Source organism: Pistacia vera, unplaced genomic scaffold (assembly GCF_008641045.1).
Source record: "Pistacia vera cultivar Batoury unplaced genomic scaffold, PisVer_v2 Contig954, whole genome shotgun sequence".
Taxonomy (NCBI): domain Eukaryota; kingdom Viridiplantae; phylum Streptophyta; class Magnoliopsida; order Sapindales; family Anacardiaceae; genus Pistacia; species Pistacia vera.
The window spans coordinates 417,316-430,227 of NW_022196839.1; the positions used below are offsets into that span (position 1 = coordinate 417,316).

Genomic DNA, 12,912 nt, shown 5'->3' on the forward strand with positions numbered 1-12,912 from the left:
ACTTATCCCTGATAAACCATATTACATAAGAGAATTACATTATTACCCTTTATTTATGTTTTAATAAATTTAATTCCTTTGACAAGACCATTATCCCATCTTTCTATCAACTTCAACGTTTGAATTTGAAATTTTGGGATGATATTGTTAGGTTTTGAGAAGAGGAGGTGAGATTTTCCTCCCACATGAACCCTAAATATTACAATTGTATAAGAAAGGACTTGGACGTATTAGTCTTTTGACATAAAAAATTGTATAAAGGAAGACTTGGACTACAATATATAAGGGGAAATTACATTGTGGCCCCTTATTTATGGTTTAAAAAATCCCACCCACTCTAATTTCAAAAACTAAAAACATCACAATTTTCTCAATTAATTTTATGTTTGATTTTTGTAAATTTAGAGTGAAAGAGTTCTTATTTCTAATATCTCACACTTTTGGTTTTACAACCCAATAATGTCATTCCGATTCTCAAAGTAAAATGTTTAAGTTAATCGAAGAAAGGATAATGTTGTTAGTTTTTGAAATCACACGAGTAAGATTTTCTATTTTCATTGACAAGATGTGTACATGTAATATACCCTAGTTTATGATCATCAAGTGTGATATCTTGAATAGAAAGGTTGATAATATTCTATTTGATTGTCTAACACCAAACAATCATTTGTAATTTTGATCCAATGGTACAATCTTGACATCTCTAATCACCAAACACATTCCAACATTCAAACTACTTGGGAGAAAATATTTATTTTGGGGAATTCTATTACAAATAAATCATTCTTTTGATAAAGATAGAAATTCCTACCTTATATCTACTCACAGGTTTAAAGAGAAGAAAATAAAGGGCGTGGTATCTTTTAAACAAAGAAGAGGGGCTGTTCGACTGGCGCATCAAGTTGGCACACACTAATTTCCTGGTCGTCAATTTTTTTTGAAATGATTATATTCTCATTGTCACAATCATACACCTCCAACTTCTTTAACACCATCCATTCTGAAGTAAGTGTTCCAGGATAGAAACATCTAAGTCGATGAAGCATTGAGAAATTGAGGAACATAATCCGTGGAAAGACAAGCCTAAAAGTTGCTTCTGCTCTTTCTTCCTTTGAAACAATCTTCTCCACTCCACAATTAACCACCTCATGCTCTTCAAGTACAAAAAGGTTCCTGGCAATATTGGAGGCTGGAAAGAGATTTTCTAGTTTGTGACATCCAGAAACTCTTATTATGCGTAGCTTTGGAAAGCAAAGCATTACTTGGGGGTCTTTTTCCCCATATATGCCTCACTCGTGGTAGACCGTCGATATACAATTTTTTTAACTGAGCCTTTGAATGTGTTCTTCAAAATTTAGCATCTAGAGATCAAATATCTTTACTATGAACCAAAAGCAGTAACGATGATTCTAATTGCCAGGTAACTGGGCCTAATATGTGGGTTGCAACCAACAAAAACCCAAAAGGAGTAACGGCCCAATAGCCCAATAGTGAGCACCATTCATGTGAAACAATCACTCTCTAATCTCTCTTGACTAAGGAAATGAGACACAATCGGCTCGAGCCAAGATCCTATATATACAGGCCAATATGCTGACATTACACACAAAAACTATACATAATACTCCAATTCAAAGCTTATTTCTAGGTCTTCAACACACATACAATAATTTAAACATCACACCGATAATCCTACCGACGCCTTTCTAACATTAGACTTTATCCTTTGAATCAAACTTAGCCCTTGAGAAAATTGGACAATCTCTATTTTCCCACAAACAAAACTTAGATGAGAAGCTCTACTATTGGCGAATTGTGGTATTATTATTTAAATAATATTCAAAGTTTGTAACCTTAAAAATAAATATAAATATCTTGTTGAATTTAAATGTTTGATTAAGAAGTTTAATGTGATAAAAAAAAAGGCATACATTTAAAAGTAAAAAAATATTGACCTTATGATAAAAAGTGTTAAAAGAGTTATTTAAATGGGTATAAGTGTAAGTATAAATATTAAATAAGAATAATATTGTTAAAAAATAAAACTATTCAAATACATTTTTTATTAAGTGAAAAGTTAAAATTTTCACTTTTTCAATTCACTTAATTTTCGCAAAAAAGTCATGTTCAAGCTTGTAATTAAGTAAATTCAGATATAAGATAGAAAAACACCAGCCCCTATAGCTCCTTCAAATCTTCAATCTCTTGTAAATACACTCATCTCTTCAATGTATCCTTTTGGATTTCAATGAAGAAAAAATGTTTATGTGCACAATAATTAACAAGGATTAACAAAGGGGAATATAAAAGTCTTCTGCCTTTTTTTTTTTTTTTTCCAAGCAAAACTGAAACTCCCAGGATCAAAGAAGTCAAGAAGAAAGTAATAGGGGTAAAAAATAAATACATGGGGTTTAGGTTGTATTTCTGAAACCCACGGGTGCTTACAAAAAGGGCCAAGCATACAGTGTTCACTACAGAAAACCCCAAGAAATATTGGGAAAATGGCATTTTTGGAATAAATTCAAAGAGTATTCTTTTAATAAAATTTATAGAAAAAGAGGTTTAGAAAGAGTTTTTATAGGGTTTAAATAACATTACTGCAAAACATAGCCCAAGAAAGGAGATCACTTATGGGCTAGAAAGTGGGCCCAATAAGCTCTTACATCCTGGGTAAGGCCAAGTAACTGGGCTGGGACCAGCATAAATCCCACAAACGGAAGACGGCCCAATAGCCCAATAGTGAGCACCAACTTAACTATACATAAACTCAGGATTCAGGAACGTTGGTTCACTAATCGCTAGAGCCAAGACTCTACATATACCGGCCAATATGTTGACAACATACACAAAAACTATACATATATTTCGATTCAAGGCTTCTTTCTAAGTCTTTACTCAAACATTTACATAAACATAAAAAAGCTCACATTGACAATTCTACTAACACCCTTTCAGACATTACACTTCATCTTTTATGATTTTAGAGAAACAAATCGACCTTAGCTTATAAGAGAATTGGACGATCTCTATTTTCTGTACAAACAAACCTTATATGAGAACCTATGATTTCCCAGAAAAGTATGACAAAAACAAATATTATTACACCCCCATTTTTTTTTTTCTTTTTTCCATTAACTAGAAGAATACTTGTATTGATTCCAGATTCAAAGATGTGATAGTAAAGACAGAGAAAAGTTGGTGGGTACATAGAGTTCATAGCTTTTGGATAATCAACTATATTCTACATATTTGCTTACAGTTTGATCCCAAAAGCATGTGAAGTTTCAATCTTGATTTATTCTCTTGTTCAAGATGCTACTACTTTTTGAAAATTCAATTCATGCAGTTACATCTAAAAACATTCAGCATTTTCTGTGACAGAAATACAAAATGTATTTTACATTTACCTGAGGCTGGCAAGATGTCTGCCATTTTCAATGTTTTTGCATAGGCTTGAGTTTGCGTTTCTGAGTAAGCCAATCAAGAGACCTGTGTGGTTAAGAAAGAGAACTTAGAAGTGTAAATTGTCAACAAGCTTTTCAATATCTATCACTGCACAATCTTAAAACAAAATCACTAAGAGAATTTTCATTACATGTAATACAAGCCAAGCACAAAGGAAAAATTCAAACGTAAAGAAGTACTTCAAATCTTCTGAGTGCCCATGAATATGGCAGCAGGGGGTGAATACAAACTATAGCGTTAACGAAAACCTTCCACCATTCAACCTCACACTATCAAAGGAGGGAAACAGAACTACCTTTAAAACCTTTAAGGATCAACCCCACCATGAAGGAAATCTGAAGTAGAACAATGAAGATACAAACAAAAGGGTTCTCACCATCAAACTTGAACAGAAGGAACACAACCATAATATCTTACAAACTACATAAAGATGACTTCAATCTTCTCTAGAAGTTTTAGCATTCTGTAATCATAAAGCATAGCATTTATAGGTGAATGTAGGAACTCACAATAGAAAATTTAAACAACATTTTATAAAAGTTGCTCCAAAGTCCAAAAAAAAAAAAATGAGGGGATTAGCTCAGCAAATCATACATACCACTTTATAATGCAAATTTTGAATGGTTGTATTAAGATCACCATCCCAGCACCATACATCTACTGCCCAACTTTGCTGTACTTCTTGCAAGTTTGGTACACTTAAGACTCCTCTTGAGAAAATATTCATATTGGGGCATTCTATTACAAATAATTCTTCCAAAGTTGGGAATTTTAAAGTATAATTCCCAGAGCAGAAGCCAGTGAGACTTACTAAAGCAAAAAGCGTCAAGGTCTTCAATCTGCAAAAGTTAATCTCAGGTTCCATTACATCTCCCTCATTTGGTACTACGTCTGTCATCATTTCGCATCCACATATCTTCGTTTCTTTGAGTTGCACCAGGCTTTTGGCTGTTGAAAATACTACTAGGTTCTTCAATCTTTTGCAAAACCACACTTCTAGAACTGTTAGATTGTGGAAAGATGCCGACGATGGCACTAAATTAATCAAATTGCCGCACCACCACACTTCAAGAATATCAAGATTTTGCATAATTGTGCCCAGTTTTGAATCTTGTTTCCACATGTGCTTTAGATGAGACAATTCAAACAACTTTAAATCTTTAATTTGTGTCAACATCCTAGCATGTCCCTCCACCTCTTCATGTGAGAATATCTCTTTGCATGAACCCTGACTCAGAATGAGCTTTTCCAGATTGTGAAATCTCTGAAAGGAATGAAGTGGAAAAACATCCGATTCATCTTTCACAATGTGAAGAACTTCAAGTTTGAGAAATAGGTGTTTTAGAAATGCGTCTTGCCATATCATCTCCACGACCTTTCCGCCTAATTTTAGTTCCTCCAAATTAGGGAAGACCTAACTACCAAATAAACAAGAGCAAATTGAAGTTGATGTTCCTCTTGACAATGTCATAAATAGACTATCAAAAATCATTTACACTATCAAAAAATGATTTCAAGCTACCACAATTAGACAGATCTATAGTTAACATTTTATAAAATTATCAAAAATTTATACTTGAATTAACTTTGGAAATTAAAAGATAAGTCATTTCGTTAAATGAGATGGAATTTTCCTTCTTATATCTATATACAGTTTTAAAGGACAAAAACAGATAGGTCTCATACCTTTTCAACCATGAAGAGGGCCTGTTCTGTTGGCACATTAAGTTGGTACTCATAAGTTTCCTGGAGGCTAAGAAATTTTAAAGTGAATATCTTCACATTGTCACAATCATACACCTCCAACTTTTTTAACTCCATCCATTCTGAAGTATGTATTCCAGGATAGAAATATCTAAGTCGTTGAAGCATACAGAGTTTGAGGAAGGTTACTCGTGGAAAGACAAACTTAACAGTTCCTTTTGCTCGTTCTTCCTTAAAAACAATCTCCTCCACTCCACAATTAACCATCTCAAGCTCTTCAAGTTCCGAAAGGTTCCTAGCAATGCAGGCTGGAAATAGATTATCTAGATTCTGACATCAGAAATTCTCACTTTTTTTAGCTTGGGAAAGGAAAGCATTACTTGGGGATCCTTTTTCAATACCTGTGTCACTTTTGGTAGACCATGGATATACAGTTCTTTTAACTGAGCTTTAGAATGTCTTTCTTGAAAATTTAGCCTCTGCAGATCAGATATCTCTACTAATGAACCACAAGCAGTAACAGTTAGTGATTCTAACTGCCAGAACGTTTCAAACATATTGGAAGGAAAAATAGACAATAACTTATCACAGTTATTGATTTCCATTAAATTTAGTTTTTGAAAAGAATGCTCCAAGAGTTGGTTGTTCCATATCATCTTCAAATTATCCATGCCAGAAATTACCATTTCCTCTACGTTTGGCAATGCAACCTGTAGGACTCATGCCAAAGAGTAAATATAGTCTTTCCAGTTCTAGGGGAAGTAATTGAAAAACTTCTATCAAGACAAATTAAGATCTAGAAGATAATAAGACTAGTACAACAAGAAATTAAGGACAGCAAGAACAAAGTGAACAATGTAATGTGTTGTACCTTTTCCATGAAGAAAGGTCGAGTCTCCTCTGAGTTTGTTTTCATGCTTGTCAAGACAAATGCCTTGAATTGAGGGCATTCCTCTATCTCCAACTTTTTCAAGGATGGAAATTTGATGTAATTTCCTGAGCAAAATCTTGAAAGTTTTACAAGATCTTTTATCACCAGGCATTCTAAACGAGGGAAGATTATTTCATTCCTTTCGTCTTTTCTTGCCTCTTCCATAATTATTACCTCTTCCAAAACAGAACAATGGCATATCTCAAGGTGTTGGAGATTCACAAAACTTCTAAATATAGAAGATGAAAATATATATTCTAATTTACCACATCCCTGTAATATCAAATGTGTCAAGATTTGAATGGAAGGAGACCTATTTGATGGAAGTAGATCGTGCCAAATTTTTTTAATATTAATTTCAACCAGTTCCAACACCTCCAAGAAGGGAAACTTAACCTGCAGAAAGCTATTGTTTCAATATTCTTATGCATAAATCGAAAAAGTAATGAAGGGACATATAACATCCCCTCAGGGTTAAGATTCCAGTTACTTTCCCCCAAAAAAATTATTTTTCCAATATTAGTTGATAAATGGAGAAGTAGAAAAAAATGAAAAAAGCTTATTAAGAAAAAAGGAAGAAGAATGTAATATTAAATTACCCTTTCAATAAGTGGCATATTTGAATCAAGCTCATCCTCCAAAATGACAGCATTAGACCATGTTAAGCAAGAGCTTCTGAGTTTTGGAAGAGATTTTAAGTCAAGGAGCGTACATTCACTCCATAGTTGTCGATGTCATCTTCACTTCCAATTACAAAATCTCTACCATATCTTGCATTCAATCACTTCAAGTGATGAAGTTGTGGAAGGCCCTCAGCAATGAAAGAAGAGAAGATGCTTTTCAGCTTATCACACTTTTCCACCTTTAGGATCTTTAATTTGCAAAATGGCGCTGCAGTGAATTGACCTTGAAATACCTTCTCGAATTGATCAATTGTTTAGAAACAGTGACTTCAAGCAGGAAAAGCAACATAATGGTACTTTGCATCAACAATACATTGAAAGGAGAAATTATTCTGGATGTGGCGATGCTTCAATTGTGGAAAGCCCCTACATCAAAGTCATAAAGAACATTCTTGCACCCTGCAATTCATTTAATATAGTTCTTCAATTCCATTCAATTTCCTGATAATCCCATACTCTAGAATGCCGGTGTAGCACTTGAGTTTCAATGTTCTTGAAGTCTCATATTCACCAAACCAGTCCCCCTCATCACTATGAATATTCTATACCTTTTCAACTTTTAGAAAAAAGATCTCTTGGCAACTTTAATATGTTTCTAAAGATGTCAATTCTGACAAATGCTTTAACTCATTAGGCTAGCATTTCTTCCTTTAAGTTAAGCCCTTCAATTTCCCATTGCGCAAGCTATTACCCATATACAATTCTTCTAAATTAGTTTATCTTGATATAACATTTGGTGAAATAGCTTTTAGTTTGGAACAATTACTCACATCTAACATCCTCAGCTGAGTCAACTGACTATATCTTTAGCAACAACCTTACTCAGAATGAGATAAGCTAAAGATTTCTAGTTTCTTCAAGACTCCGATACCAGCTATGTTTCCCAATATGCATTTCTCTAAACACAATGTCCGAATTGTTACTAAGAGATGAAGTGATGAGGCAGTGACAATAAGTGCATTTGGTCAATTTAGGACACTGAGATTTGTCATTATTGAAAAAATTTTCTGGATTTTCATAAGAGGATTCCTAGCAATTAGATAGAAAAATTGAGTTGTGGACATTCCAAACCTTCAGGAAGTTCTCTAATATTAGTATCATGTATGGAGATTGCAACACAAGTTCTAAGTACATCCTTATCTAGCCAATCTAAATCTTCTTTCTGAGTGTAAGTGCATATTGATCTCTAGATGCAATTGATAGGGCAACAAGATGAACAACTTATGAATAGAAAACCATTCACTGGAACGACTGTCAAGCAGCAAACTAGAACTTTTGAGTTCATGGACCAATGCATTACTGATTTCATGCTTCTTCCAAAGTACCATTTCTTTAAATAAGCCCAAACCCAGTCCATATTTCAACAACTCCATAATGGAAACATCACCAGAATATTTCATTAGACTACAAAGCAACAATGTTGACTTCAATTCCTCACTTTCAAAACGTGGCAACTCAACTCTATACTTGAATAAAGATCCGCAAGCTTTCCAGATAAGTTGCTGAAGGAAGCCTTCCCAAATTTCGCAATGCATTCGCCATGTAATACATCCTTGCCTCTCAAGCCATTGCAAGTGAAGCAATGGCTAGGCAAGCCTCCACAGGCCTTGGCCATGTCAACTGCTAAGGATCCAAGTCCTGGTTTTCAGCAGAAACACCTGCCATTTTCTTAAATAAATTAAAGGCTTCTTCTTCATGTAAAACACCAACCTTGAAATTTCTTTGAGAGCCCATCTCGTTAAATACATCCTTATTTCTTGACATTAGCAATACTTTAGATCTCAATGATCATTTCCAACGGAATTCCACTCTCATTAAATCAAGACGTGTCAGATATTATCTAATTTACAAGGAGCTGTGCTCCCTCTTCAATCTATTAAATAGCCTAATTGCCCTTCCATTCACATCTTCCTCAGGGAACATAGACCAAGCTGATCTGCAATGTCTAGTTGAATCTGTTTTAGGTCCGGAGTTGGGTTTACCACTGCAAAAATCACAACATCAAAGAGCTTGAGACTCTCAACTCAAGCAGCAACTTGCTTCGCCAGCACAGTCTTGCCATACCACCCTTCCGAACACCCCGATCATGTTGACAGAGAAATCCTCTAATAGTGGTATAAACCCTCCAAAGTGTTACTCTTGACGCAAAGGTCTCATAAACTTTAGTGGAAGTAGCCATATGTTGGTGGAATGACAGTGTAGGAAACTTTATCGAATCTCCTTCTGCCCGAAGTTCAGCAACAGCCTTCAACTGCCTCACTACTCTATTGCTAAGATGATAACGGGTTATTAAACCAGGACACAACCCAATGAAACATCGTGTATTTGCTTTCTGTTAAAGCCTTGAAAAGTTGTGCTTGTATCATCAACGAGCTCCGCAACATTAGTTACCCACTTCAATACATCTTCATAAATCCCTTCCCCGTTTCTTCTAGAAACTCCATCATATGGCATCCATCAGCTTCTCAACTTCTGTCACGAGATTCTCATAGTATCTCTTGTAGTTCCGCAGAGAAATAAATGGATTTTGGCTCGAAGAATGAAGTGAAATCTCGGTGGAATGGGAGAAGGAGATTTCATGGATTTTTTCTCCTTGAGACAGAGTAAAACCATATCTTTAACTACCCCGCCGCTTCTTACTAAGCTTATTGCGAGTCTCCAAACTAGGAACAACCCCGCGAACATCTCTTCTTTCCTTCTCATTCATCAAAAATAATCTTCTCTGCCTCATCGATGAGATATTGTACTTCACTCCGCCACACCCTACGTCATTTTCAACTGCTACCCCATTTTCTTCAGTAAGATCAATCTTAAGTCCGCACGCTGTTTGACAAGGGTGATCTCTCAACTTGTGCCCTGAGAATCTCAAAATTGCTCTTGAAGTAGTGCAAATAACTAAACTCATCTCCGATCATATCAGTGTAGGGCTGGAAAGCGAAAGAACTGACTGATTCTACCATTTTCAACCCCTTCTTGTGGGTCGTAAAAATAAAACAGAGACCATAACATCAAATAAGAAAACCAAGCTGCTGTAACGGTGAGAAGTCAATATTTTTGCATCTTGATAATCATAGTTTATTAAACAGTACAAATAAGAAAGGATGATGGGAAAGAAGACAAAATGTAGAGATCAATACCCCATCAGTGAACTGCCTTGCTGCTCAAATCACCAATCCCATCGCTGGGTAAAGCTTAAATAACAATTTCCCTCTTGAGGTTTCGATGATGACAAAAGAAAGACCTCCTGACTGTAGTAGACGACATTATCAAGAAACCGAAAAGGCCCGAGGGGAGTTCAAAGATCGAAAACCTCTTGTGGATCCAACTGAAGCGTCAGAATCAGCCGAAAACCAGTGATCTCAATGGGTGAATTCGGGAAGTAACAATTGTAGAGCAGAGAATCAATTATGATTTGCTGAGATTTTCATTAATCAAAATAGAGTACATATACACAGAGGAAAAACAGATCACTCCTAAATACAAGAGGAAGTCCTAGTCTTTGGTCTGCTAGGGAGTTTTTTTTTCACTGGTTTTGAGGGTTTTTAATTGGACTGGTTTTGAGGTATTTAAAATCCCTTACTTGCTAGATTTTTAATGGGCTGGTTTTGCCTGGTTTAAAACCCCCCAAAACTAGTGTAGTGTATTTTTGAGGGGTTTATAAAACACCCCAAATCGGGGTGTTTTGGTTGGTTTATAAATTTTATCTCAAAAAAACCTCTTTCCACTCCCTTTGCTACACACAAATCTCTTGCTACTGTTGACTTCTCTCTAGCACACAAATCTCTTACTGCTGCACACAAATCCCTTTGCAATCGCCAATTCACAAGAAAGGATTATGTTCGGAATCAATTTCAACATGATCCCTCTCCCCTGTCATACTCGACTCGTCTACTTGCAAAGGAAATCCATCCAATAACAGGCCATCTGCTAGAATCTGATCACCAGTCTTCAGTGACACAAATGTCTCCAACTACGATATCAAATATGGAGACACGTTGTTGGCGAGCGTCTCTAATAACTTCAACTTTGATGTTTTTACTTATTTTTGATAGCTTATCAAATTGAGTTTCTTGTCTGTAGTTGTTGAGAGCTGACACAACAACAACCAGAAACACAGCTACAAATATACGTGTCAAAAGTAAAGAAAAAAATTAATTAAGCAAAAGAGAGAGTGTTTGCTGTGTTGATTAATCAAAATTAAGAGCTTCATGGAGGAGTTGGAGTAAAACTAATAATGTAGGCATTATCTATATTTATCAAAGTTAATTAAGCAAAAGAGAGAGTGTTTTAACTTTATGGGCATTTATGTAAATTTATCATTTAAAAAAACTGTTAGAACTATTGGAAAATAAACTCCCAAGCATAGGTTGGGTGTTTTAAAAACCGTTACTAAAAACCCCTCAAAACCGCTACGGTGGTTTACCCTCAAAACTGCTACGATGGTTTACCCTCATAACCGCTACCATAAAACTCCCAAGCAGACCCTTAAGGAAGACTCAACAACTCTGCTATGTACAAGGAAATATTTTAATTTGAATAAAGATCTGATAACATATCTATGCTACATGCTGATATGCGCCCTCAAGATAGGCTACGTGTAGAGAGGCCAATCTTGTCTCTTGAATTCTTAAATTGGGATCGAGCTAGGGGCTTTGTAAAAAGATCAGCAAGCTGGTCGACAGAGGACGCATGTGCCACGCGAAGAGCACCAGACTAAACTTGATCACGAAGAAAATGGTAATCAACAGCTATATGCTTCATACGGGAATGAAAGACTTGGTTGGAGCTTAGTTGTGTTGCACCAACATTATCACGGTAGACTACTGGGGGTTTTATCATATTCATACACAGTTCAGAGAGTAAAGAACGAACCCAGCATAGTTCGGCAGCAGTGGCAGCAACTGAGCAATATTCAGCCTCAGTGGAAGAGCGAGGAATTGTTTTCTGCTTTTTAGAGCTCCATGAAATGAGATTTCGTCCATGATAAACAAGATATGCACCAGTGGAAGAGTAATCATCTTTGGTACCTGCCCAGTCAGAATCTGAAAATGCATGAAGTGAGTTGGAGAAGGCATGAAGTGACAGAGGTGAATTTCGATGTAGGAGGAGTCCATCATCCAAAGTGCCACTGAGATAGTGTAAATTGCATTTAACAAGGTTCCAATGTTCATATGTAGGCTGATGCATAAACTGAGACATTTTGTTGACTGCAAAGGAAATTTCAGGTTGGGTGAGAGACAGATATTGGAGGCTACCCACAACAGTTCTATATTCAGATGGATCAGAGAGGAAAGATCTTGATGCTAGCGTGAGAGATGACAAGTTGGTTGGTAAAGAAGTATGAACTTGTTTGGCAGCTTGCATATTAGTTCTAGTGAGCAGATCCTTTATATATCGCCTTTGTGAGAGTAGGAGTCCATGGCGATGAGGAACAACTTCTACACCAAGAAAATACGATAGAGTGCCCAGATCTTTGAGAGAAAAACGCTGAGCTAGACACTCAACAACTTGGGATACAAGATCGTCACTATTCCCAGTTATTATAATGTCGTCAACGTATACCAGCAGATAGAGTAGGCTGGTTCTAGTGTTTAGAATAAACAGAGAAGTGTCAGAGTGAGAGTTCTTGAAATCGGAATCTACAAGGAATTGTCGCAATTCATAATATTAGGCCCGAGGAACCTGTTTGAGACCATAAATGGCTTTGTGAAGCTTGCATACATTGGTGGGTTTATCAACATCAATGAAGCCAGGATGTTGTGCCATATATACTGTTTCTGATAGATTACCTTGGAGGAAGACATTGTTTACATCCAATTGGCGAAGGGACCAACCATTGCTTACGGCAATACTGAGCACAAGTTTCACAGTAGTTAGCTTGATTATAAGGCTGAATGTTTCAAGATAGTCCACACCTGGTCTTTGATGAAAGCATTTGGCTACAAGGTGAGCTTTAAACCTGTCAATAGAGCCGTTAGAGTTTCTTTTAATGCGAAATATCTACTTACAACCTACGAGGTTTGTGATACTAATTGGAGAAACAAGTTCCCAAGTCCCATTGCAAACAAGGGCATCATACTCTTCGGACATAACTTTGTGCCAATTTGTGTCTTTGAGGGCCTGAGTAAC

General features: G+C 36.1%; 1 protein-coding gene across 1 annotated transcript; it reads right to left on the bottom strand.

The window, feature by feature from the left end:
* Positions 1-5,104: 5,104 nt before the first annotated feature.
* LOC116121002 lies at positions 5,105-6,615 on the bottom strand. The gene is made up of 2 exons (XM_031406970.1): positions 6,041-6,615; positions 5,105-5,879 (listed from the first exon to the last, which is right to left on the bottom strand). The coding sequence occupies exons 1-2, from the start codon at positions 6,263-6,265 to the stop codon at positions 5,493-5,495; spliced, it is 612 nt and encodes a 203-aa protein (XP_031262830.1). The 5' UTR covers positions 6,266-6,615; the 3' UTR covers positions 5,105-5,492.
* Between the last annotated feature and the right edge of the window lie 6,297 nt (positions 6,616-12,912).

Bases quoted from the DNA above. Each gene is read 5' to 3' on its own strand.
- LOC116121002 (XM_031406970.1), bottom strand. From the start codon at position 6,265: ATGGAAGAGGCAAGAAAAGACGAAAGGAATGAAATAATCTTCCCTCGT. The intron at 5,880-6,040 runs GTACAACACATT...TGAGTCCTACAG, and splicing joins GACCTTTCTTCATGGAAAAG to GTTGCATTGCCAAACGTAGA.